Source organism: Prosopis cineraria, unplaced genomic scaffold, assembly GCF_029017545.1.
Source record: "Prosopis cineraria cultivar Desert tree isolate PC_DT_omini unplaced genomic scaffold, ASM2901754v1 PC13, whole genome shotgun sequence".
NCBI classification, from domain to species: Eukaryota; Viridiplantae; Streptophyta; class Magnoliopsida; order Fabales; family Fabaceae; genus Prosopis; species Prosopis cineraria.
The window spans coordinates 349,427-377,264 of record NW_026555344.1 but is presented as its reverse complement, the minus strand read 5'-3'; the positions used below and the strand labels follow the sequence as shown (position 1 = coordinate 377,264).

Below are 27,838 nucleotides of genomic sequence, written 5' to 3'. Positions count from 1 at the left end.
AGTGCAAAACAATAAATTTAGACTAGTTTAGATATGAAAATTTTAGAGTATTTTGAATTTTAATTTTAATATTTCTACTCCAGAAAAAACATGACACAGAAGAAAAATATTTTTTTAAAAAAAATACTTTGGAATAAAATAAAAAATAAAGAGAAAACCATAATTGTTCAAATTTAAATCTGAATACTATAGCAGCATGCCCAGCAGGAGGAATTGACTAGAGTAATAAATCACAAATGGTCCATGGAGATTTGAGGCGCGTGGAATGCCAACATGTTTGGTAAGGACGAGCACTCAGAACCACATCAAGGAATATACCCTTCGAATTTTAAGCTCCCTTTCTTTTGTTCTTGATAACAATACGTACTCTTTCGTCGCTGAGAATCACGGTGTAAGCTAGACCGTTCAACCTCTTAGTTAGGATCCAAATTCCTGCAGGACCACAAACACACTTGATAACAATTTCAGCTCTTTCCGTAGAAAGTGTAGCTCTCCACATCATGCGACTTTGCATATCATAAAATAATACACCAAGACTTGTCAAAATAATACACCACCACCACAAGAAGAAGAGCATATTCCAGAGCATCTGTAGAATAATCCGAATGTCAGCTGTAGCTAATTTACTGCTTTATAGTATCTTCCAGATTGCATGTCAACCACTAGCAGGAAGGACCAAATCGATCAGGAGCAGAAATACAAGTTTGGGCAAATAGAAGCATCAACGCAGCTTTCTTGGAAGTTCCTCTCTCTCTCTCTCTCTCTCTCTCTGACTTTTTTCTTTTCGATAATACTCCAATCCAATCTTAAAGGAACTTCTCATTCACGGCTGCTATTTGCATCAAGAAAATGGAACCTCATCACCAATGCAAACATCAGTATTAATCTCATAAGCTGCTGCTATCATCAAACTTATCATGCGCATCCTCTCCAGAGACTAAGTTATCGTCAGAATCATTAAACAATTCTCGATGCGAAAATGAGTATCCATCCTCAGGGTGTTTGTAATCGGCTCCCCTCCAAACCACAATCTGTTCTTTGTCAAATGTCACCAGAATACAAGGCACCAGGTCCTGCATTTATAACATAAGATACTCGACAATGAACAACTTAACACCCAGAGCTCAAGGGAACGAAACTTGACAGCCGGAAAGTAAATCTTCTATGCAAACAGTTTGAAACGCAGGGGAAAGAAGCTGTTACTGTAATTAAATAATTAAATGACTTCACCCTCTGGAAAATAAAGAAAAAACTAAAAAAAAAAAAACTCCCATTTAAGGAATATATTCATTGAAGAAGTTGACTGAGACTACTTAGTTAACAATATTTCTAAAAGCTTGATAAATGATAAAGTACAATGACATCGTACAATCCATATAGCCAACCCCACTTAGTAAGATAAGACTTGTTGTTGCTGTTGTAAGGAATGTATTCATCAAAACCTTCCTCTCCTGCATTTATTCCCAATAGCAAAGAGCCTGGAATGAAGTTTAACGGGCACAGACCCGTAGTAACTTATGAACGTAAGAAGCAGCAAAGGAATATGGGACAATGGTCCATATTAACAACCCAGTGATTCTCCAGCTAGGACAAATGGAGGCAAATGAGATAATGAGGTCATCAAGCTACCTCAGGTAGTTAGAGGAGATAGAAAAGGAAGTGATTGAGAGGACCATTGGAATATAGAGGGTGGGTCACATGGTAGAAGGCAAGGAAGAACAACCATAGTGAGGAGAATCTAGCCTCTTGAACAACTTATTTCGTTTTTGGCCTAAAAAAACTTATTCCATGCTTTCCGGTGGTTAAAAAATTCCACAAACTGACCAGATATCCATATTAACCAGGTTAAAGCAAGCAACCAGTGCATATATTGTGGAAGGAATTTGTTAATATAAAAGCTTCCCTCCAAGTAGTGTTCCAAAAAAGTATATATATGTTAACAATGATAGTGGTGACATCACCGCCTGGTTTTATACACTTCAAAAGAAGACTGTCGTTGCAAGGTATGGTGATCAAATGTAAATAAGAAAAACTTGGTGTTGTCCACATTTTTAGGCAATTGAATAATTTAGTAATATTAGTATATTAAATCCCAAACTCCTGAAGATTAATCTAAGCTCAAAAAAGTTTTGTATTTCAGTCATGCAGCACAAGACATGGTTGCCAACAAAATCCACCATGGCTCCACTCTGCCATAGCATTGATGCATGGATGAAATTTAAAGAAAACACAAGGTACTTTCATGATGAGCAACTTCACATGGTATTTACTTCAGAATAGTGATCTCCATGGATGAGGTCCAACATGGTGGAATATAGAAATTTAACACAGGACTAATGGTTTCTATCAAGTAACTGTTGGTCTTCCCAAGCCTGAATATAGGTTGCTTATTGGTATGGCTTCTTAGTTCAAGTGATGACATATTTGGTCAAAAAATTTCTTACAATGACTGTTTTCCTCAGATCTTCAATTCTATTTCCACTCATTATTATATAATAATTTTTTTAAAAGGTTGCCGCGTTCATACATGGAGGCAGCCACATCATCCACTATGGTGGCAAGGTGAATTTTGGCTTACTGCTATTTAGTGCCCTATGCCATTGACAAGCTAACACAAGATAAGAAATATCAAAAAGAGAACATCACATATAGCTCACCTAAAATAGAACACTAAAAATAACTTGTCTTTACCCGAAGTTTGCAGCCAATTTTCTTGTAATCACTCTTCTCAAGGCCTTGGCAGTCTATCCGAACCAACTCACATGAGAGAAAAGCATCTCTCACCATGGGTATCAAACTACCATAATAACCATTTTTGGCTGCAATTAACTTCAGAGTCAGCAAACTGTGCGAGCACAAATCAGCAACTGCAAAATAGAAAATACAACTAGAACATACCAAGCTTTGTTAAAGCAGGGACAGCTAATCCTTTCTTCCTCATTTCCTTTGTCTCCTCAATACTTAAGCCTTCAATTGTTGTCTTGATCAGTCTTGGATAGACGGGTTCATGGGGTCTCCACAACATGAGAGGTATTACAGGCCTCTTTTTGGGATTATAATTCCTGCCTCTATATAATACAAGGGTACCCCCATGCCTATGAATAATCTTTCCGAATGTTTTATCCTGTGAAAAGAAAATGAAATTCGCTTCAATTTGCATAATCAGCTGAATTAGAAGATAAGAATTATAACAGTATCTAACATACACTTCTGCCACCAAAATAAAAGCCCGGGAATATAATAATCCCTCAGAAGTCAGAAACAACAAAGCATCATAGAAGCTTCAAGCTGAACAGAAGAGGATATATTCAATTTCAATTACAACCTTCATCAGAATTAAAAAATCCCACATGCAACATTACTAGAACAAGAATACAAATTTCTTTAAAGAGATGTATACCTCCAGCTGGGTGCAAACATTTTTCATGTCCACAGTAGGTACACCCATACATTTAATCCTAACTGCTTCTGCATGCTTCCAATGATTATGAATATCGTTCAACATATTGTGAGTTAAACCATCCCTCCCTGCAACCCAAAAAGAAACAAAAGCACATGCAGAGGTTATTGAACTGACAGAGAAAGAGATAAAAGAGCGCAAAATAGAGTTCAAAGTGTTGTTTAATTTATTTAGCTATTGTCTTTTGGCCAAAATAAAATAAAATAATTTAAATAGTCTCCTGTAACATTCTACTAACATGGAAAAAATGGGCAATTAAACATAGTTCAAATCCCCATTGGACGAGACATCCATATTTATTATTATTCAATATCGTCTCTGTGCTCTCTCTCTCTCTCTCTCTCTCTCTCTTCCCCCTCCCCGTTTATCTTTTTTATTTATAATATGGCTTAGTTTTAATCTACCATTGTTCATTTCTAATCAAGGAACTACAGACCCACAATTTTAAGGGCACATAACTAAAGCTTCATACTCAACCCCACTAGAATTTCTAGTTTATAATACAAAACTGAAATTCAATTTATGATCTGTTGCTCAGCAATGTGAAGAACTCCCGACTTGTCACCAGACAGAAACTATAATCCACGCTATAGCAATTACATTACCTTCAAAAACTATAACAAAACCACGAACGCCAAAAGGAAAAAAACCAAAACCAGCACTTACCCAAGTTGATTTGCCTCTTAGTTTTGCTCCTTTCACACTTCAAAACCAGTACCTTCCTCTCAGCTGCACTAAGTGGCTTACCTTGAATTAACTCTCTCTTTTTCATCCTCTGTTCCATCAAGTTCGGATCCTCCTCTCCCTCCAAGTTCTTCAACATTGGGTCCACCGCCGGAGCACAAACACCTGTCCATAGCCGATCAAGCCTGCCAGGTCCAAACGGCGAGTACTTGGGTTCTCTAAGCCCAATCGGCCTCACTGTGGGCTGCTTTCCGTGTAGCTGTATCGGAAATCAAAGGGCAAATCAGACTGTACTGGCTTTCGCCCAGTTCGATCAAGCGATGAAGGGGGGCGGTATTGGGGTTTTTGTTTTTTCTTCGGTTTGACGATTGTATCAGGGGGGTTTTGGGATGCGGGGAAAAGCGATGCAGGAGGTTCAAATGAGTAGCGATCATGGAGTTTGGAAGGAGTGGGGGAAGGGGTGGTGGACGGGTTGGCCGAGGACAGGTGGCGCGCGAGGAGCGTGAATACAAGCGACAAGGTAGATGAATTTTGGCGGGTGAGTGGGGCTATGAGGGACATTAGGGTTTAAGTTGGTTGTATTAGAGGGAAATATTGAACCAGATTTGGCTCTAACGTCGCAGCCGCCGCGCCCCCGCAGCGCCGCATGCCTTTTCTCGTTCAGAAGTGACACAAACGGCCAAGCCATCGAAGACATGGACCTGGAGGCCGGAAGGGACGAGGGATTTTGGGGTTAGAAGGCATTGGACGGTTGAGATTAGCTAACAACATTGAACGGTTCAGATTTGAGTGCATTAATGAAATGGTGTGTTGCACGGATAAGGAGCAGTGAGGACACGAGCAGACATTGTCAAAAAAAAAAAAAATCAATTCATACGTATATATTTTTTGCCCACTACTCAATTCATATTCCGTCTAAAACAGTACTCAATTTATTTTCACGTGTTACTGGAAAACATTATTAGAAAAGGGTTTGGTTGTGCATTATAGTACTTATCACTGATGAAATCTGAATCATCCAAAACTAATTTTAATAGTTTATATTTAGAATTTTTAACCTATAATTTTTTGGGTCAAAGTGACATTTAAAAAATTATTTTTATTTTAAATTCTGTACTTATTAAAAATATGAATAAAATTTTATCTAATATGAATAATCCAAATTGGAAATGCTCGTTGTTGCTCCCAAATCCCATGATTTATTAGTTCAAAAAATAAAACAACCAAAGAGACTATGACTGCACATTGCATTGTGTTTCTTTTAGTATAGTCCATTTCAAAATTGTAACCCTTCTACAGAATAATGTACGTGCATCTTATCCTAAAGGACGAAACAAAAAGTGCATGCAATGAACAAATATTTCAATATCAATGTGAGTGTAAAAATAAAATTCATTACAAACTGTCTATTTACATGCAGTATGGTTTATTACTCTTTAGATTCTTTGTAATCAGTCAAATGATTAGATTCTCTTGAATGGCAAGGAATGATCCAACTATTCTCCCTCCCACATCAGGGAATTCTTTATGACCCGGAAGGGGTCTAACCTTACCATTTCAATCAACATCAACTGGGTATTTGAGAAGGTGCCCTCTCATCTATGTAATTTCATTTGCTGCGAATTGCATCTAGTTAATTTCACCCATTGTTCTAATCCTTCTTACACATCCAAGGCTCTTTGGCCTTAAGAAGCAGTCTTCAAGTTTTCCTGTATGTTCACCCCAAATGACATCCTATATCCATGGACCTACAGAGCATAGTTTTGCAAACGTAAATATAGGTCAAATAATAAGAAAACTACACCAATATATCCTTAAAATTTGTCTAGTTATTTAGCCCAATTTTACCAAATACCCTAGGAATTATGTTAAAAAATTTGTACATGATGGTCTTGTGATAGGTGTATACTATGCGAATAAGCATTTCTAAGTACAATAACTTAAATTTCTAAGTGGTCCTTGACCTGCGATGACAAGGAAACCTTACCTCGCCACGTGGATAAGAACGTTGCCTTGCCCAGGTATAATGAGGTTAGGAGGCTCCCATTGCAATCTCAGTGTCCCTTGTTCCTTCCATAGAGCGTTGATTGATGTTTGCAGACCCTAATATTACATATTCATCATCGACTATCATGCCTTTTGAATGGGCATAAATCATGAAATGATGGCTATTGTGACTAAATGCCTGTGAATATAATACTAATAGACAAGAAATGTGCATGTTCATGGTGATTGCATGCCATTAAGAACATTATAACATTGTTAAGTGCTAAAACTCTTATTCAAGTCTTTTGGCATAGGTTGAAGGAATTAAAAAACGCAAGATAACTATTAAAATATGACAACAAGGATAGAGTATTATCAGATTATAACAATTTGATATTCGATGAATGCAAAATTTACTTACTAACAAGAGAAACATCAACTAGCAAACATTTCTTTTCTACCATTGATATTATAATTCTGGATTTTGACAATTACCTTTGCATTAGCAGGTTCTTTAAAATTAACAATAATGTTTGGACAAAACACAAATCAAGTACCTTAGATGTTTGCAATCAGGTTGTCCAATAAAAATATACCATAAAGAATTTCCGTAACCCAACCTTACACAGTTGACTCTCTTTAAAATGTTGCTCCGCATTTTTTAGTGTAAACAGTTTATGTTAATTTATTGGAGAATGTGATTGTAAATTGAATTTTGTTTCTAAAATTTATGACAGAATGATGTATCTGAGAGGCAGGAGAGGGAAGAGGAGGAAAGAGAGAATGATACTTGAGGACTATTTACTAGAGGAGGAGTTCCAAGCATACTACTATAATCATACATGTCTATGATTTCGTGATTTCTAAGACAAAAAAGTTTAAATAATCCAGCGAGGAGAATGCTGCTTCTAGCCCAACCTCAACTAAAGCCTTTGAAACTGTCATACATCATTTGCATTATTTTTTGCTGCGCTAATCAAATAAAAAAATCCAGATTAACAAATTCCATAACTAAGTGCAGATAGGTGTACTAACTTTTTTCTTGACATATACTCATATAGAAACTAGGAGTTCTAAACATTTAACCCTTTTGGCAGGCTATTTTGGTCTTAAGTTAGAGAATTCTTACATAGCTGTTACTGTTTTTTTTCCTAGGCCAGAGAATAGTTGCTACTCATTTTGCCACCAAAATTCAATAGTCAAAATAATTAACCAATAAAAAATTTATTTTTTCCTTTCACTTAATCATAATTATCGTAATCCTAGACATTTCTCACATGAAAAGTGCCATAATAGTAGCTTTCTAAGGAAAATTAAAAGTGCAGTAGAATATATTCCAACAGTCAATTTTTTAAACCGAAGTATATAACAGACTTTAAAGTTCTCAAACATGCATGAAAATAAAAAAAGGTGATTGAGCTCTAGCATGTGAGAAGGAAAGGCCAATATCATGGCCTTGGTAATAGTTGCAGAAAAAATTATTGTTAAAGTATATCATTTGAATTGGAAGAATAAAATTTGGTTATATTTTTATTTTCCTATTCTTTTTTGCTTTAATATGTCCTAGAAACTATAAATTATGATCTTGTTAACAAAACAAGTCACTCTTCCTATAGCTGAAAGGTATGTGAGGTAAGCCAATAAATAAGGGTTGTAATATTGGATGCTAGAGCTGAAACATCTATTAAGGAATGAATCCATCTTGAGTTCTTGGAATGGAAGCATTATGCACTTTCACTTGAATATTAAGACAAGTGGGGAATGAGAACCTCATAGGTTGACCTAGAGGAAACAAATGAAATCCTTACCCTTTAAACTCCAGATTAATGCTTGCTAAGAGAATTTTTGAGTAGCAATGATTGAAAATTGCTATAAAATGTCTTTGGTGAGGCAAATAGAGATGCTGATAATTGCCAAGGTTTTGAATGTTGAAAATGAGTTGATGTTAAAAGGTTCACTTAGTGTTATTGTACTTATATCTTGAAAATCAAGTAACTCAAATGAGCAAGAATAGTTGGCCTTTAAAAAAAAGAATGAGCAAGAATCAGTACTTGGTGTTAAGAAGAACAATTCTAAAAAGACTTTGCCTCAATGAATTTATGAAGGTTTATTATTAAAGAGTTAATTAGTGAATTGAGGATGAACCTGAGATTCAATTAACTTAATGGCCAATCCAATTTGCATAACATTGAAGTCAAGTAGAGATGATTAATATATACACCCCAAAATGAAAGGGAGTATTGGTCATTACTCATTAGCTGTTCTAGTTGTTGAAAATTTTCAGGCTATTAGGATTAACCTAGATTCTACTCTTACTATATATGATTATGCAAGTGACCTTTAATCCAAAATCCTATGGACTTGGGTTTATACTTTATAAACTTTTTTCAATGACTTGCTTTATTGCCTTTTATTTTCCCTTTATTTTCTTTCCTTTTAAGGCTTCCTGCATCTCAAGATTCTAGTTGTTTCTTCATGGCTATGGTCCTTATAAATTGTCCTCCTTTGTATATGAATAAAGTTGAAGAATTAATATTCATTTTCTCTAAATATTCATCTTTTGAATTTTATTGGTTATATGGAATTTGATTGAGACATTTGTCTCATTTCCCACTCTTATATGCATAAGCTTTCTCCTCTAATAAATTCTAGTCAGAGCATTGTCGTTGACTCTTAAAGTCCACAAATAATTTTGAAGGTAAATACATCTCACTAGCTGACTTAATTACTTAGCAATACAAATAGCTAACAGAAGTCTAACTTTTAATTTATTTCCAAAGTCTAGTTATCAAGCAGAATTCCCATCAGAAACATTTGAACAAGTAATCATATACTATATGAATACAATATTTGTCCTCTTTGTCTTTAAGTATACCTGCCAAAATAGAATCCTCTAAGTGGTAGCCCCAGAAGGAACACCTTTTGGCCACATTGGTATAATAATATACACTACAAATCTCTCATTTGCCTTTATCTTTGCAGCAATATTAAGGGCAATTTCCATTAGAATTAAGTTATTAACACCTATAGAGTCAAGGAAAGTAAGTTTTAACTTATCTGATAGATCATGGTAGCATTTACTCAATCAAATTAGTTGGACATGGATTCTCCATGTTTTATGCCTACAAAAGCTTTTCTAATACATCTTGTTCATTTATGTTCTTGCAAATCCTAAAAGATGCTATCAAATACTCATATGATGAAATTCTTGAAGATCGCTACGTAAAAAGGAGTTCCCCATAACTAGGTCTTTATATTGAATCTAATTGTACAAAGACCTAATGAAATATTGATTCTCTATATAAATGTAATGCTGTGCAATGCGAATGGCCTTCGCATATGCTATATGTATGCTCATGTCAATCAATACATTCTTTCCACATACCAGGTCTTGTAGAAGTCATAGTAAAATTCAAGCTTTATGTCATAGTAAAATTCAAGCTTTATGTTGTCCCACGAAACATGGTTTTAGTTGATGAATTGAAATGAAGCATAAAAAATTAAAAAAATGACAAAACTAGCATTCACCTTCTTTATTGCATTTTTTGGATCTTTTGGAAATCCCTTAATAGAATTTGAATCAATTGACCAAGATATCTGCACCCCAAAGTAAATAGAATGAATAGTTTCCTTTATGTGGGTTTGATTAAACATAAATATATTAAATATTGACTAGCTGATTGCCTGAACATGCCAAGCATCGGGATCATTATCATATACAATCATATCAGCCAGGCTAACAATGTCTGGAAGTCTTTCCAGCTTAAGCAAAGCATTATCATAAGAAACTTTTAACTTTTTAATCCCTTGAGGTTTTGTAGCTTTTAACCACCGCTCCTCAAAGTTGGTCAGAACATTATAAGCCGCTAGACCATCAATTTCAGAATGCAAGTCATGCCATGGCTCCCGTGGACAACCACCAGTGTTACCCTATCATGTGACAACTCATGTCATAGGAATAAATTGTCTACTACAATCATATGTTACTATTATTCAATTTTAGCTTCCTCTTTCATTGCTAGAAACTTCACCATGATTTTAAATTGCTGACACCAAAAACTTGAATAAAAAACATATCCAACATAAATGCATGGGTTTCACTGAAAAACCTTAAGAATAGAATGGTAATGAAAGGAGGGAAGAGGAAAATGCAAGAAAAAATGATACAAATAGCTAATATTCAACTGGAATTAAATGAGAAATTAATATATATTGCTTTTAAGCTATTTATAGGGAGCCCAATATATAAGAAAAGAAAATAGATAGTACAATAAGAAATACAAATAGTCAAAAAATATATAGAATTAAAATATCACTATGATCTATTATAAAAAAATATCATCATGATATGATAGTCAGATATTTATGTATATTGCTGTGCTAGCTTCATCTTTCATGTCATGATCTTTAGACCTTTTTCTTCAGTAACTTGAAATCTAACTAAATCTTTCAACTTTTTGGCCATTACATGATTTCCTTAAACTGGTGGTCAACATTTTTTCTATCTACTCTACACCCTTCTTTGAGGCTGTTCAGGCTATTATGGATATTTTGAATATTTAACTCCACTACAAGATCCAAAACAATAAGGTTTTCTAGAAAGATTTTTACCATATCAATTTAGTGAACCAATTTGAAGAAATGACCCTAAAATACTCTTGAATGATGATTATCTTAATCAAGTTGAATGCAATGAAAAACAGGATGAAAAATGAACTTTGGTACATATAAAGCTCATATATTAGATTGTCGGGTGCATGAAGATGCCTCTACAGACAATTTTTAGGGAGACGCTAATTCTGATGACATACTTTTAATGGTGATGTCATTTGGTTAATTTTGTGTCTGGATGCATTTCTTGGAATAGATAGGACTAGGACTCATCTGAGCAAAGATAGTTTTTTGCAAAATTCCAATAAACTTTTAGTGACAAAAACATGAACGGAATAGGAGAACCTAAATTTGAAGCGAGAAATCTTAAAAATCAAATTATATTTTTATTATTTTTTCAAGTAATGCCACACGAGTCATTTTATATCCTCAAAATTATAGTTATCTTTAATTATATCTAGCCTAAGACGTTATCATCCTATTCTCCTTCACAAACTGTTTCAGAAATGATAAATTCCACATATTCAAAGGCCAAATAGGAGGAAGCAAGACTAGAACTGATACTCTTGCTAGTTTTCACTACACATCAATATAGGTTTAGCTAATCAGTGTTAATTGCCAAACCTTATTGCAGTTTAGAGGATGTTGCACTAAAAACTCACGCATGTATGCCCAATCTTGAATGTCATATGTTAATCCTGTGACCATTAGGGTGGTAGAGACAAGAGATTATCATAAAAGTGGGGTTTGATAGTCATCCTTATGCAGTGAATAACGAGTCCTAAAGAGGGGATGGTGGGGGGAATCATATTGCTCGTCACACAAATCAAGCCCACTAACGAATGCTATAAGTTTTTCTTGTTATTTCCCACATCAAAATCCACAACAATAGTTTTTTGATGATGTGTGTATATGGTTCTAACTTCCTAATAAATCAGTATAAGAATTTTAATGTGCGAATCAGAAACTAAATTGTAAAAGTAAATTATAATAATGTATTACCAAGAAAAGTAGACAATTATAAGATACTAAAATTGAAACTTTTCAAGAATCCACACTGTTAAGAGAGAAAAAGAAGATAGATGAGAAGAGACTAATTCATTTCACAAAAACTTCCTAAGGAGGTTGGGTAAGGCATATACCATGAAACCATGTGCAATAAGAGGTAAGGTCCTACATTATCAATAACTACCTAGAATTCAACAACATAAAGAAGACAATAACAGCATAACACATAAAGACAATAAAGCCCCTAATAAAGCAGTAACTAACACAGACCAACATGAAATTGAAACTTCATGCAAAGGGACCCTGGGGTTCTTAAGAAGTAGGATAAAATACCAGATTTCACAAGAGGTTACCCAATATAATGGCATTTGAGGATATATTGATGCTAATTTAAAATTGTAGCAAGTCGTTTTCCTTTAAAACTAACATTTTGCTTGTCTTAGCTATGCTGTTTTCTTGTAATACGAGGACAAAGCAACACTTTTATAGAAGAGTTTGTGAAAAATCTATGAGTTTCCTCACCATGCGTTGCCATTATAGCATCCTGAATGTCAAAAAGAATATCCTTAAATAACTAAAACTAAACGAGATAATCAGACATACAAGCACCGATTCAAAAATCTTAATATTTCTTGAAATAAAGTAAAATACATGACAAAAAATAGTTTTGCTAGGTCACATGTGTTGTTTGCTTTGCCATGTAGACCAAAAAAATAGCAAATTAAGCTGACGTGTTTACTTGCCTTGAAAGTTTCTAGCAGAGAATCCTAATTATGAGATGTCACATAGTTAATAAATAAAATGCCCATGTGCTAGTTTTCAACAAAGGCAAATTTGATTTTAGTTGCTAAATATTTAGGCTACTACTGCATAATCAAATTTAAACCTATAGCATGCAACAAGAAATCCAGAAACTATATATGTGAAGAAATTTTGATCTCCTATTTCCTAAGGTCCATCCCTTGTTACACCGCCTACTTTCTCATTGTCCTTGCATGAATGTCATGTGAGTTCTGAATATTTACAACTTATGCAGAAGACGACATCTAATATTTCTCATTTTCATGGTTCAAAAGTAGACAAAATTAATTTAATGAGGTTCCATAATTTTAGGCATAATGATGACAACAACACAGCTACAATGTAAGCATGTAGACAATTGTAAGGGAAGCTTTACTTGCCATGACAAACACTAGTAGCAAAAGTAGTATCACCCACCGTTTTATATCTTAAAATTTTCCTTGACGTAAGGTCATCCCAAATAAGAAGAAGCACTCTCACTCCTTCCTGTGACTTTGACCTCAGAAGATCACCCAGGGTGTAATCTGATTGATAAGCGGCATCCCTTACTAATCTAACTTTATGCCAAACTGATCACCCTGTAATATAAATCAAACGTCAGGCTTACTGTATGGTGTTAAAGATATGAACCCAAATTTTCCATGAACATGATACTTGCCCCGATTAAGCATTATAAAAGGTAGTAAACTATTTGGAACATGGGCATCTTGGTATAAATTAATGCATCCACCTTTCCTAAGAGGGAAATATGTACCAGGAACTCTAGTATAGTCAGACTCTACAACAACTCCTTGATATTGATGGCTTAGTTCCTTAATTGAAATGTACTGAATGGATAGGGTCAAGGTAGTACCCTGCTTGTAAGGCCTTCCATAAGAATTTAGGATAAGGTAAGTACCTTCTACTTTTGCACCTGAGTAAATTTGTTCCACTGGAATTGCCATATCACTTATAATTTGCGAGCCTATAATACAACTATCTTTAATAAGAAAGTGTACTTTAACAGCATAATGTGCAACGAGTACATTAAAATGTTGCATCCAAATAAGATTTTCACAGTTGTTAATCACAAATGTCCTTCCAATTATTGTATTTGATATCGAAATTATCACGTAAGGATCACTAGTAATCTTTCCCTCTACATTCCCAGGGAAGTTAGATAACATCCCTGTAAATGTCTTATAGAAGTAATCCATATTTAGAAGACGCCTCACTTCATAAACCCATATATCCAAATTCCCATATAGCAAGATTTTCAAGGGCCCTAAAGTTGAGGCAAGAACATCATCAAGATTTTGAGTCTGCATAATTTCAAGTGACGACCCAAAATGATCTTAAAATTTAGAAGAATGAGAATCCAACCGATTGCCATGGTTAGATCCCCAGCTTGAGAATGTCAGATTATGGCTAAAAAACTCCCCTTCAAGCTTTTGAATTGAAATTGAGTTTGAATGTCTGAATGGCAGCTGGACAGAGGATTTGATATAAGAAGATTGCCTATTATTAGGAAATCGAGCATTGATCATGATACCATCTATAGATGGTGGGTATACTGACTTAAAAGAATTATTGGAAGAATCATTAGTTTGCAAAGATGATACCCCACGTCCTGGAAAGCTCTTGTATGATAACTCATACGGACCAAAGTAGGAGTGGGCTCGTGAATGACTTTTAATCTCTTCTTCAAGAGGTGAATGTACTTCAACTATAGGAAAATAATAGTAACTAGGTAAATTACTAGGAGGAAAAACAGAACTAGATTGAGATATTATAGGCAATTTGAATAACTTGATAGTGAGGGTAAGGGTGAGGAGGAAGACCATAATAGCTGATTGGAGGTGATAGTCGAATATAGTCTACCAAACTAGAAGGAGGAGACGATGGTTGTGGTGAATAGGGAGCATTAAGGGAATGAGGAGGAGGGCGGTGACGGTAGGCACAACCAAAAGGTTATGAGGGAAGATTGAATGGATATGCATACCAAAGAGGATGTGGATACAGATATGAGCCTAGACGTGGGTGGTATAAAGGGTATGGAGAATGGTTGGAATATCGACAGGAAGTTAAAGAGACATAGTTATCCATATAGAAACTTAGAAGAATTTCCAGCCTTTCACGATTAATCCTTCAAGTCTAGTATGTTAACATGCCTTAAATATTGAAATGAATTTAGTTGAAGAAGAACCATGGCGATCAAGCTTGCATTAAATTCAAAAGAAAAGGATAAGAAGTTGTTTCTTTCTTGTAATTGGAAGGATTATATATGATTGTCATTCAATGTAACAATGAAAAAATAATGGACATTTCTAGAAGATGGATATGAATTTCTGAAAGGTGGTTGAAGTAAGAGAACTGGGGAGAAATGGCCTGAAATAGCATTCATAAACCAGTTGAAGAGGCGGAAGAAGCATGTAACGTGAGTATCAGTATTTGTGGTAATTTCAGCATAAATTTGAGAAAAAATTATTAAAAAGATATGAAAAGGGTAAAAAAAGAGTATATTTATTCTTATAAATATAAGAATAAAATTTAATATTACAATCTGATTCCCCTAAAGACCCCCTTTCCGATTCCCTTCCTCACTCCTTTTAAGACCTTCCCTATCCTTGACCTATGCCCAAAATTCTCTAATCCAGCTTTATCAGACTTGATAACATCAGATTGACTCTCCCTAAACTTGCTTAGAAGCTCACAGGTCTTCATAAAATTCTTATGATGACCTATCCACATAGAACACCTAAACTCATCCCTAGGTGAGGCCTGTCCTTTATCCAACATGAACCTAACATTTAAGTTCTCAAGCTCCTTTAAACCCATAAACTTGGCAGCCCTATCAAACATACCAATCTCCTCGTCCGAAACGTAGGGCATGTGAGTCGTGTAGGTAGGCATATTTGAGATTTTAAATTGCCTCTAAATATTGCATCCTAATGCATTTATCGTCATAAACTTCACATGTATAGATTCTCATGTCGGGCACATGGACAGCATGGAACGACAGGTGGATCCACTTGGACATCTCAATGGAGATGGAGTCAAGGTGGGAACTAAAGAGAAGAGAGGGATCATAGCTAGGCTAAATGAGAAAAAGGGGCTTTCCAGGAGAGAACTCTAGAACTTGATATTAGATACCAATGAGATGTGTTTGAGATGTGAGGAGACAACTAAAGATTAATTGGGTTTTAGGTATATGGTCTTAATTCTAAGGTATCATCAGAATTGAGTGATGGTGCAAGTGTTGAAATTGCAAAGAGGGATAATGACGTCAAGAAAAATAATGTAACAAGGAATAGACTGCATAGTTCAAGTTTCTTTCTTCCATAAAATGGCAAAGCTCTCTTCTACTTCATTCCCCATTTCTCATGTCTTCCCCTTCTCTATTTTTAATGCCATCATGCACTCCCTAACGTTGGGAAAGAAAGGCGAATGACAATGAGAGTTAGTTGAGGCTGTGCCTTCTCTCATATTAGGAGGAGGAAGGGAATGGGTAGAACCAAAAATATGGATTAGATTATATGAGTTAGCTTGAATAATTAGTTATAAGGGTCGGGTCGGGTTGAAAAAAAATTAACCCAAATAAAAACAAGTTTTTTCTGACTCGGATTATATAACTTGTGAATCATGTGAGTTAACCTTAATAAGTTAGAATTGGCCTGTTTAGCCCCAATTATTTGTTAAAAAAGTTTAAAAATTGAAAAAAGGAGAAAATTTTGTAGATATAAACTATATTATGCATGATTTATTTAGTTGTATCAATTTATATATTTTGTACAAATATTATAAATTAATATTTTGGTGTATTTAGAATGAATTATGAAAAATATCAAATTCAAATTATTATTTATGCATACTTTAAAAAATTTATAAAAAATAAAAAATAAAAAATGGGTTGGTGAGTTGGCCCATTTAATCCGCCAACCCTCTAAAATTGGGTTGGGTTGGGTTGAAATTTTTTCAACTCATATAAAAATCAATCGAACCCAACATGACCTATATTTTTCTCAACCCATATAAGTCAGGTTAGCCCATATTCCTACCTCTAAAAATGGAAGAGTGAGTGAGCATGTGCGTTTGGGTAAATTCACAAAAAAAAGTTTATTTACAAGTAAATCCTTAGACAATGGACCTATAGTTATTTATGCTTTTAGTGGGAATTATTGAGTAATGAAAATGCTTACAGGAAACTTTATTGTGATTTTTTCAATTGTTTTCATTCACCTGGACCAAACCTCAAGATTGTAATATTTGGGGGGTTAATTTTTTTTTAGGAGGGGGGTAGTATATAAAGAGGGATGGAAAGGCTTTTCCAACTTAAGGGTTAAATGACATTTCTATTCCTTTACTATTTGTAATGGTTTAAAGAGGAATGAAAAGGATTGAGGTTAGTTTTCTATTTGATTGATATAGAACTTCACTTGTGTACGTATACTTTCCTAAACTAATCAAAACATTGATACCATTTAAAACTGCATGAGAGAAATTTCAAGATTAATTTTTTTATATTTTACAAGTCATTTAAAAAATAGTAATAGTAATTAAAAAAGAAACATACTAATTAAAACATGAAAAACCATTAATTTAAACATAAAGAAAAAACATTATCCCAATAGTCATTTGTGTTTACAGAGTAAATTAAAAATGGTTGTGCTTTAATAAGCATTTGATATTTTGAATTAAGAAAAACTTATATACTTAATCTTATATACTTATAATATTTAGATTAATAAAAACTTGAATTTGAACTAAATTTTTTGTTTGGATATACAAAAACTTATGAATTTAGATTTAGTTAATCCAAATCCACTTAAAAATTAAAATTATAATTTTTTTGTAATTTTAATTTTCATTTATTTAGTAATCATTTGAAATTTTAATAACTTCAAATGAGTCTCATATTTTTTTATCTATTGTTGGCTAAAAAAATACAAATAAAATCATCATTTTCAATTTTATATTTTCATTTTTTTGACCAAATTTTATATTTTCATTTTGAATCTTAGTTTATTTATCTTCTTCATTTGAAATTTTTTAAACTTTCAAAATAAATTTTTTTAAATATATAGATTTTAAATGTGAGATTCCAAATCCAAATCCATCAATCCTATCATTACCTTAAAGTATTTATTTTTAATTAAGTCAAGACATGTGATCTTCTATAAGTTATTCACTTAACAATACACTATTATTATTGATATTATTAACATATTAAAGTTTACTTATTTTAATTTGATTAGATAAATTTTATTAAATATATAAGACTAAGCATATAAGTATTTTAAATTACTCCTTCCGATCTTCATATAGGGCGCATTATAGAAAGATTTTTTAATCATTAATAGAAGACACTTGATGGAATATTAATTTTTTTCTCGATATTATTCCTATTTAAACTCATCAAATATAAAAGAAAATGTAATGTAAATTTAATTTTTTTCATTTAAATAGGGTGAGATTGAAAACTTATTATATTTTTAGATAAATTAATAATTAATTATCTTTTCAATGGTATTAAAGTAAATAAATGTGTCTTGCAATAAAAAGAGGTGGGTGTATATGTTATTTTGTAGAAGTTGATAAGTAATTAGTGCTTTCATTTAAAAATACTCCTCACAATTAAAAAAAATTACTTGAAATATTTTTTGTAGCGAAATTAGACATTAAAAAATCAATAGTATTTAATAAATGATATATTTAAAATAAAAAGGTTTTAAAGATATGAATTTTCTATATCTTCTTGAAGTGGTTAAAAATTATATATGAGATATAAGCAGGCTCTAACTCTTAAGGGTGGAGATAGGAATAAGGTTTAGGCTTGTTGGGCCGCCTGTTTAAACCTATTTTCATAAAAATTGATGTTTGAAAAAAATAACATTTTTTAGAAAAACTAAAATTTGAAACCCAACCCTGATAGATCTAGAAAAAGGGGCTTGGATATGGGTAGCCCTTTTAAACTTTTTTTTATTTTATCTCTTAAAAATAAAATATTTTTAATTTTAAATTAATTAAAACATTAAAATATATGTTCATATTTTAAAATTAAATTTTTTATTATTTATTTTTATTTTTTAACATTGTAATTTTGATTTTAAAAATATGAAATATTATAATTAAATTTTTTAATTTTAAAAAATCCAAATAAAAATAATAATAATAATAATGAGCATATGGGTTTGGCTCTAAACTATTTAAATAAGAGTCAAGTTAGAAATTAGCCATGTTTAAAAAAACTGAACTTAAAGCTTGAATCTATATGGGTCAAGCTTGCCCATTGTCCACCTTTATTTAAGGACTCAGGTTTTTGAACTCAATTTTTTAAAAAATGATTGGTTTTTGAAGTTAGACCTTTATTTAAAAGGTTTAGAATTAGGCCAGTAAGTCTATTTTATTTATTAAAAAAATTTTAAAAATAAATAATAATAAAATAAATAAATACGAATTTAAATATAAAATCTTGATCAAGCTTTAAGTTAAAAATAAAAATTTTCAATACAAATCAATCTTATCAAATTTGATAAATACAAAAACTTTTGTATCATCGAAACAAAAAAATAGACCTTTTAAAATAATTGTGTTTAGGAAATTGGTAAAAAATCTGTCAACATTGTATTAAAATAAATGATAAAAAAATCAACATCAATTATTTTGATAACACAATACTTAAACCCACATCAATCTTTTAAAGAATATGGCTTGGAGAGCCGCATGTCCAACTTCTTTTTAAAGGCCCATTAGGATCGGGTCTCAAAACATAATTTCCTTAAAAATCCAAAATTTTTAATCATAAACCCTTATTTAAATAAAATTTTTAAATTTGTCTCTTATTTCTAACTCTATTGAAAAAAGTTCATAAAATAAAGTTTAAATTTCTTTTAAAAAATGTGTTCATATTTAATATTCAATTATACTTTAAATTAAGTATGTAGAAAAATAATAAGATGTACTTATCTTTTCTTTAACAAATAACTCACATTATAAATTAAAGTGAGTATAATTATAAGAATTATTATGACTTATAATTTATTTTTCTTAATAAAATAACAAAATAAATATTTAATTTTTTAAATTTAAATTAAAAAAAACTTAACATTTTGGCAATATTAAGATTATTCGAATTTGGATTCAATGGTCAGTTGTAGGCAAAATCAAAATATTTGGGAACAAGAGAATTGCAGGAAAAGTGAGGGGGGAGTTTGATTTTTGGGTCCAGCGAAAGAGGTGTATCTTGAATCCTGCCTTGCTGGTACTCCGTTTTGCGTTCAGGAAAGGTGGCTTCGCTGGTCAATTCCTCCTTTCCATTCCCTTTCCCTAACTTGTTGATTTCGGTCCGAATATGTTATGTGTAGTTTCTGATTTTCGTTATGATGAATATGCTCGTCAGCCCTGGTGCTTTTGACCCCTTTCGGTTTCGATGGAATTTTTGAGTTCATTCTGTTCGTTTTTTGTTCAAATGATGGCTCCATATAATTTGACACGTTCTTTTCTTTAAAGTTTTTCAGTGATCGCTGGATTCAAACTACGATTGGTAAATCGATTTGTGGGCTGTATTTCGCTGGAAATGGTGATCAATCCATATTATTTAACACTATATATATTATATATATATATATATATTTTTAGATTCCAAGATTTCGTGTTTTATATGTTTTTTGTAAACTTCGAATTTCCAGATCCGGTTCATACTCTTGCAGAACAGACAGGGGAAGACCCGTCTGGCTAAATACTATGTTCCTCTCGAGGAGTCGGAGAAGCACAAAGTTGAATACGAGGTGGGATCATTTTTAAGTTTCCTCAAAGACTAAAATTGTCGCTAGGCAGACTTTTGTTTTTGGGTCTTCCTCGGATCTTGTTTTATGGTTTGTATATGGTCATTTTGCAGGTTCATCGACTGGTGGTAAACAGAGACCCCAAATTTACGAATTTCGTTGAGGTAAAATCTTCCTAGACGGTTGTCTTGTATCTACTTTTTGAACTTCGTGTTCTGAGTCAATATATGAGGAAAAATCATATTGTGTTTATTCTCCATAAATGTTCTGCGCCACATCTCTAGTCTGAACAATTCATGGTGATGAGATAATTATTTTTTCGTACAAAATAGATTATGGTTTTTTGGCTTTCCATTTCTTTATCTTTTAATGGGATATTATTATGTTAAAACGCATCTGGAAAATTTTCTGAGAATTGAGTTATACTGAAATGAGATTTTGATGGTTTTTCATTTTTAACTTTACTGGCAGGCAGGTGTTTTTCCCCTTCTGACTTTAACTGTCTGCCTGACTATTAATTTGTTCAAGACTAGTTATAACTTCTGGTATATGCTGATTATCTTCTGACTATGTGCTCGTAACATTTCTTTCAGTTTCGTACACACAAAATAATCTACAGGCGATATGCTGGACTCTTTTTCTCACTCTGTGTGGACATCACTGATAATGAGCTGGCATACTTAGAGTGCATTCATTTATTTGTGGAAATACTGGATCATTTTTTCAGCAATGTTTGTGAACTGGATTTGGTTTTTAACTTCCACAAGGTCTGTTTATTTACCATATTTTCTCCAATACAATAAATGTATACCTTCTTTCATGAAGGAGATCTATGTTGGTGGTGATATTTGTTCTTTGTCATCCTCCTCCTCCTCCTCCTCTTCTGTATAACTTTGGTTGGCACCAAGCAACAAGGAAAGCTATGCTTATGTTTATGCAAATCTTTATGACTAAAATGATGGCCTTTGATTGTGGATGTAGATATCTGTATTTGCGAAGTCTCTGTTTATTATAGTTTTCAAAATTTTGGATTTGGATTGTGCAGCATTTGCTTTTGAACTTGTGTGAAAATATCATAATATTGGCTAGACGTGTTGCCCTGAATGATCAAATTGGTATGTCATTTATTTTGCTATAACATCCTGGTGGTATTTAATGCCAATCTCAATGTGATTAATTTGTTAGCTTTGTTTCCGGACTTTCTTTAATAGTATCCGGCCTGCATAGTATACTTAAAACGTCCAGCTGTACTTGTATTCATGTTTATAAGATATGAATTAAACATCCACCCGTGCATGTATTTTTTTTTAATGCCAATTCTCGTTGTGACCGAATCTACTTGGTTAGTTTTGTGGCTGAGATGTTTAGCTATTATTACTCATCAGTGTTGAATGTATCCTTAAGATCAGTTTTTATTACGTTCTTATATATATTTGCTTATCTGTCTTTAAGGTCTATCTTATACTTGACGAATTCATTCTAGCGGGTGAACTGCAAGAAACAAGCAAGAGGGTAAGTTTTCTTTTGGAATTGCTTTTTATGATATCATATCCAAACTTGGTTGCATGCTATCTGTTATGTACTTTAAGCCATGAGCTACCAAATGATTTCAAGCCTTTAGCTGCTCCAGTTCTTCTAGCAACTTGTGGTGCAATAACAATCCTTTACCTCGGTGTAAATTTGTACCTATTTTTGTGCTTGCAGGCAATCATTGAGAGAATGGGGGAGCTGGAAAAACTTGAGTAAAACATAACTGTTAAGAGAGAATGGGGGAGCCGAAGATTCTTTTCGGGTGCTTCTTCCAGCTCTTGTAATTGTGATTTTAGAATTTTGGAATATATTTCTGGGCTTATCATTAGTTGTGTGATGATAAATGAATTTCACAAGGCTCAACCTGTGATGTATCATTTAAGCCTTTTTTTTGTTTGACAGGCTTATGTCTCTATTTCTGATAGGGTTCATGGATTGTCGTTTATGTATTTGTGTCTTTGTTCTCGGCGGTACTTACCGTCCTTCCGTTTCCCAAGGTCAGTCTTAGGAAGAAAGAGAATTAGTCGAATGGCGTGATTTGGGTATCGTTTTTGACCACTGTGGCATATAGGGATTAGGGGGCTTGGTGCCGTGGGCATTTCACGTTCCTTTTTTTTTTTTTACCATCACATTTGACGTTCTAATTGAAATTTTGGTCATTTGACTTTGCCCAACTTCTAAGTGCGTTTTTGGTTTTTTGTTATTCTAAAGTCAATTTATTAAAAATTAATTTGATAAAAGTTAATTTAGTGAAGGTGAGTTATTGTAATTCAACTTTATATTTGGATGTGTGTGTGTGTATCCCCCCCCCCCCCCCCTCAATGAAAAGGCAATCAATAGCTAGGGAAGGAAGATACACGAATGAGCTAAAAACAAAACATAAACTTAATACATGATCGTCCTATCATTCCAAAGGAGTGGGGCATAGGCAGGTGGAATTATCAGGAGCACGCATAGTCCTTGAACGCTTTCGTGAGCTGCACGAGCTAAATAATTAACACATTGAATCTCCTGTCTCGCAGGATATAAAATCTAAATCTCCCAATGATTATACAACACTTCTCTTATCATGGAAATATCCTCTTTCAGTGGGTGATCATCTGGAGTATCCCTCATTAACAGGTTAATAGCATCTAGTGAATCGGTATGTAATTGTGTCTGAGGAAATTCCATGTTTTTACGTACTTCCAGACCTGTTCAAATAGCTAGGAGTTTAGCGGCAGTTGATCCTTGGCATCCCAGATTTTTCATAAAACCCATGAGCCAATCTCCGTGCGTATTCCTAAAAAGTCCTCTGTAAGCTGCTTGTCCTTGTTGCCAAACAGATCCATCCACATCGATTCTGACAGTACCTGGCGAGGAGAGATTGTGTTTCCGCGTGTCATTGCAAGGTCTTTAGAAAGATGATGCAAACAGCAATGGCTAATCTCCTCGGTCGACTTGCTATACCCTTCAAAGAGCTGTCGGCATCTAGCGTCCATATCAGCTGGCAACCATAACTAAAAATCTTTGTCCATGGCCACTTTCTCAAGAAACGTCTTCTCGGGTTACGCTTGGAATTCCATAAAAGCCAATCTTGTAAATTTAAAGAGAAAAACAATCAAAAGCATTAGGTTCCAACATGCTTTTCCACACTTCTCTTGCTATTTTGCACTCAGGAAGGATATGTAAGATACTCTCCTCATACTGGCACTCAAAAGGACAATAACTGTTCATGGACAATCTTCTTTTAGTTCTAAGTGAATTTGTGACTTATCTTTTATGGTTGACTTGTCACATGAACATCTTTACTTTTTCAGGCACTTTTCACTTCTAGATTTGGTTCTAAATACTAATAGAATGATGGTTATCTGGTTAAGTTAGGAACTTATAGGCAACTTTGACCGAAAAGTAACTATTTGATGATGGTCTCCAAATCCAAGTATCATCTCGCCCATTAGTAGATGTCTTGATTTTTTTTTTAACAAGTCAACTACTTGTGATGGGAAAAAACTGTTCCATGCAGCTAAATTCCACCCTCCATTCGCCAAGACAAAATCCTTAACCATATTTTGGTGATTAATCAGATCTATGTTCCTCTCAGCAAGAAGAATAACAGATTGGTCAAAGGAGGTCCATTTGTCCCACCAAAATCTAGTAGTATTTCCATTATTCACCTTTTCCCCGAACCACTGGTAAATTTTTCTTGTGATAGCCCTCTAAACTAAAGAAGAATTCCTCTTTCTCACAATAGAAGGTGTAGCATTTTCTCCACATCAGTATTTCATTTTTAAACATTTGACCCACAAGGCATTTTCTCCACATTGGATATATTTTTTTAAAAGTCATTTTAGTAAATTAAAATTTATTTGAATTATGATAATGAAATATATTTTTAAATGTACATTTACCAAAAAAATATTGATTTTTAATTATTTATAATTTTTATTATACAAATGTAATATATTTAAAATGTTTAAAAAATATGATAAAAATTTTAAATAACATAAATTTTGATATGTTTAATAATAAGAATATAAAATATAAAATTTGATGTATTAAAAAAAATATATAACAAATAGTTCAATATATATTAATATTTAAAATTCACATGATTCAAAAAAATATATATGGTAAATTTTTTATTAAAAAAATTTAATCAACTAGACAAATCTTTTTTATTAATAAAAATTATAAATAAGATAAAATTTGATATATTGGACAAAAATTATATGAGTAGTTGAATATACATCAATGTTAAAAATCAATATGATTAATTATTAAATTTATAATGCTAAAAATTTATTCTCCAATAATTATTAGTACTTAAAGAGAAAAACAAACTTTTAATCCTAATAGTTTCAGTTCTTTGTCAATTTGATCCTTAGGATTTTAGGGTCCGTTGGGTTTTTCAACTTTTAATATTTGAAAAGGACTTTCATAAATATTGGGAAGTCAAAGTTGTTTGGTGTTTTGATTTTTTTTTTTCAAAGCACATTTCAAAAGTCGATTTAAAAAGCTTTTAAAAATCCATTTTCTCAACGTAAATGGGAGTAGCTTTTGTATTTGAAGAAGTCAATTAGAACTTACAGTATTTTAAATAATTTTTTCTATACCATGATGCCCTCCTCTCTCTAGGTACCATAAAAGCCTCTCCATTCAGAATAATTTACTTACCATGTTACTTATACTATTTTTATTATATATATTATTCAACAAAAAAATTATATTATTTATGCATCCTTTTATTTTATAAATTATTTAACCTATCAAATTTTATATTATTTAGAATTTTTATCATGCATTTTTAAATATTTTTATTAATTTGCATCTATATAACAAAAATTATAAATTATTATAAATAAATATTTTTTTATAATTATATATTCAAAAGCATATATCACTATATATAATTTAAATAATTTTTAATTTATCAAATTGACTTTTAAAAATATATATCTAAATATAAATTTTATTATAATAATTAATTTTTATTAAATTAACTTTTGTCAAATTAATTTTTAACAAACTAACTTTTCGGCTGACAAAAAACCATAGACGCACTTGATTTTTTCATTCACTCCTTATAATTACAATAATTAAAAGCATTAGTCCTTAAACCGTCAATTCCCCCCAGATGACATGACACTGCTAAAATTTAGATTACGTGTTTTAACAGAGGCCAGGTCAGTAGACACTTGCATTAAAAATTTGCTGCCTAATCCTTTTTTTTTTTTTTTGAAAAAAAAAGAAAAAAACCAGCATCGGAAAACGTAGTTAGATCTCTTCTACATCCTGGAGCATGCGTTTCTCTTCGTCTCTCTTTAGCCTTCGCTAGCAATCATCTCCTTCTTGAAATATGATTTCCGTATCTCTTTGGCTGCAATCTCCCTTTGTCTCTTCGCCGATCCACGCACAACAACAAAAGGTATTTGTTTATTTTTCTTCTCTCTTTGGCAATCTTTCATCTGCAAAGCATGAAAGATTGGGACCTTGAAGCAGTGGCTATATTGGAGTCAAGGCCGAGAATCAAAAATTGCCATTGCTCAGTGGTCGATAGGGGTTAAAGATGGTAGGTGAATGGTGGATGACGGTGCCGACTATGAATTTGTCCATGGACTTCAGCGACAATACAGAACGAGTGAAATTCCATGGTTCCTCCCATTTTAACTTGATTTCGTGTTGGGCTAATCTCATTAAGACTTTTGATTTTTTTTCTTCATCTATTGTAATTTGATCACTATTTTAATAGGAAGAAGAATCAAAACTTTTCTAATGGCTTGTGATTTCTTGTTGATGGTAGATCCCCATTGCTGGAAATAGTTTTCTAGGAGTATAATTGGACTTGACTTTGCTGGATTTATCATTTAAGTTTAAGATGCTGCAACGATTATTGGATGGCTTAATGTGATATTAGCTTTGTTAATTTGGGTTGTAAAACTTAAATATCATGATTTAAGTTTAAGATGCTACAACAATATTTTTTAAAGTCTCAATTTTGGCCGATATTTTGGACTTTTTAAAGTCTTTGGGAGTTTTAGGCGCGTTAAGGCATGAATTTTGATGGAGATTGAGCTTAGATTTAAAAATTGAAAGAAATTTTAGCTTCATATCTTCATTGTTCTTCTCCATTCCTCTTCCTTTCCTTTGGTTCAATGTTTATGTTGATATATTTGTATTTTTTCATAATTTTTATGAACATTAGTAGTTAAACTCTTGATTTTAGATTATTTTAAATCCTTTGTATGGATTAAATACTCATTTTTTCTTTGTATTTGTGATTAATGATGTGGTTATGTTGATTTTACTTTATACTTAATGCTTCTAGTTAATTGACTATCAATTAAATTGTTCGGTTCATTTGATTGATACTTGAGAGAGTTAAATTGTATGACAACTTGAAATTTACAAGTTGAATGGATGATTTTGTTAATGAAATAGAGATACACTCATCAATCTTACATAGTCACATAAAATTTGAAAGGAAAATTGAAGTTTAATTAGTTAATCAAGATATTAAGAGATTAATTAAACTAAATACCTATTTGGAGATTTGAGAGAGCACTTGTGAGTTATTTAGTATTTTTGATTAGCATAATTCATCATTAAGAATAAATTATATTGGGAGTTGATTGAATATTCTTGAAGCATAAAGGAGGATAAATAATCCTAGGCTTAATTACTTTCAAAAAGTTTTGAATCATTCTCTTTTCTTTTATTTTCTAGTGTTAATTTAGTTTGTAAAATTAACTTTATCTAATTATGTTTTGCTCAACTTAATTAAATTTATAATATCTTTTATTGGACCATGTTTTTAAACAAATTTCTATGTGAATGATGTTCTACTTGCTCTGTATTACTTATTATGACCCATATACTTGTAGAGCACAACAATGATTAGATCATGTGAAATGTGATTTACCCAAAGACACCTTACATCTAAATCACTCTAAGAAGCACTTTTTAGAAGTATATTTTCCCACCCATTTGATACCCAAATAACTTTTTTCATTTTAGAAGTTAAGAATGTAAAATGTTATTTACCCAACTACACCCGAAAATTTAGGAATCCCTTGCATCAGATGTTCTTAGTCCAAGTGTTCTTCGTCTGCGGATTACGTTCAGGTTGAGGAATTAACGGTCAACGCAAAGGTATGATATAACAAGGTAAAAGAAAGCACGATATAAGAAACATAAAATTATTGGCTTGGATTTGACTGAGGACCTACACTATCACTACCATTACCATTATCCAGTAACCAATCGATTTCAACATATATATATATATATATATATATATATATGCTAAAAGTTTTTTTTTTTGCCAGTAGCTAAAAGGTGAAATACACATTGTGAGATGAATTGGTTCTAACAAGGCCTTGGATTGAATGTTTTATAAAGAGTTAGAAGAGCCTGGAAACTGTAAACGCAACTCGTTCTGATCTAGTTATGTTAGGTTATATTTGTTTTAATATGTCTCAGTATTGGAGGTTATTTTTAAAGGAGAATTACAATC

At 32.5% G+C, this 27,838-nt stretch overlaps 2 protein-coding genes, 1 long non-coding RNA gene and 1 pseudogene across 6 annotated transcripts; 2 read left to right on the top strand and 2 right to left on the bottom strand.

Moving 5' to 3' along the window:
* Positions 1-139: 139 nt before the first annotated feature.
* LOC129291617 (CRS2-associated factor 1, mitochondrial-like) lies at positions 140-4,855 on the bottom strand. Its single transcript, XM_054929076.1, is given in 6 exon segments — positions 140-1,073; positions 2,692-2,819; positions 2,899-3,124; positions 3,401-3,528; positions 4,127-4,387; positions 4,390-4,855. Coding segments are annotated over 6 exon segments (1,245 nt in total). The 5' UTR covers positions 4,706-4,855; the 3' UTR covers positions 140-887.
* A 744-nt stretch (positions 4,856-5,599) lies between these two features.
* LOC129290889 (phospholipase D beta 1-like) lies at positions 5,600-15,421 on the bottom strand (annotated as a pseudogene).
* Positions 15,422-19,675: 4,254 nt separating this feature from the next.
* LOC129291094 (AP-2 complex subunit sigma) lies at positions 19,676-22,517 on the top strand. Of its 4 annotated transcripts, none has more exons than XM_054928238.1 (7): positions 19,676-19,815; positions 20,047-20,108; positions 20,218-20,316; positions 20,427-20,477; positions 20,907-21,080; positions 21,766-21,825; positions 22,018-22,517. In XM_054928238.1, exons 2-7 carry the CDS (start codon positions 20,106-20,108, stop codon positions 22,057-22,059), a joined length of 429 nt encoding a protein of 142 aa, XP_054784213.1. In that variant the 5' UTR covers positions 19,676-19,815; positions 20,047-20,105; the 3' UTR covers positions 22,060-22,517. The 4 variants fall into 4 exon arrangements, with proteins under 4 accessions (XP_054784213.1, XP_054784210.1, XP_054784212.1 ...); XM_054928235.1 differs by having other exon boundaries at positions 20,039-20,108; XM_054928237.1 differs by having other exon boundaries at positions 19,676-19,827.
* Positions 22,518-25,497: 2,980 nt separating this feature from the next.
* LOC129291891 (uncharacterized) lies at positions 25,498-26,233 on the top strand. The gene is made up of 2 exons (XR_008588790.1): positions 25,498-25,750; positions 25,825-26,233. It is a non-coding gene; the product is annotated as an uncharacterized LOC129291891 (long non-coding RNA).
* The last annotated feature ends 1,605 nt before the right edge of the window (positions 26,234-27,838 follow it).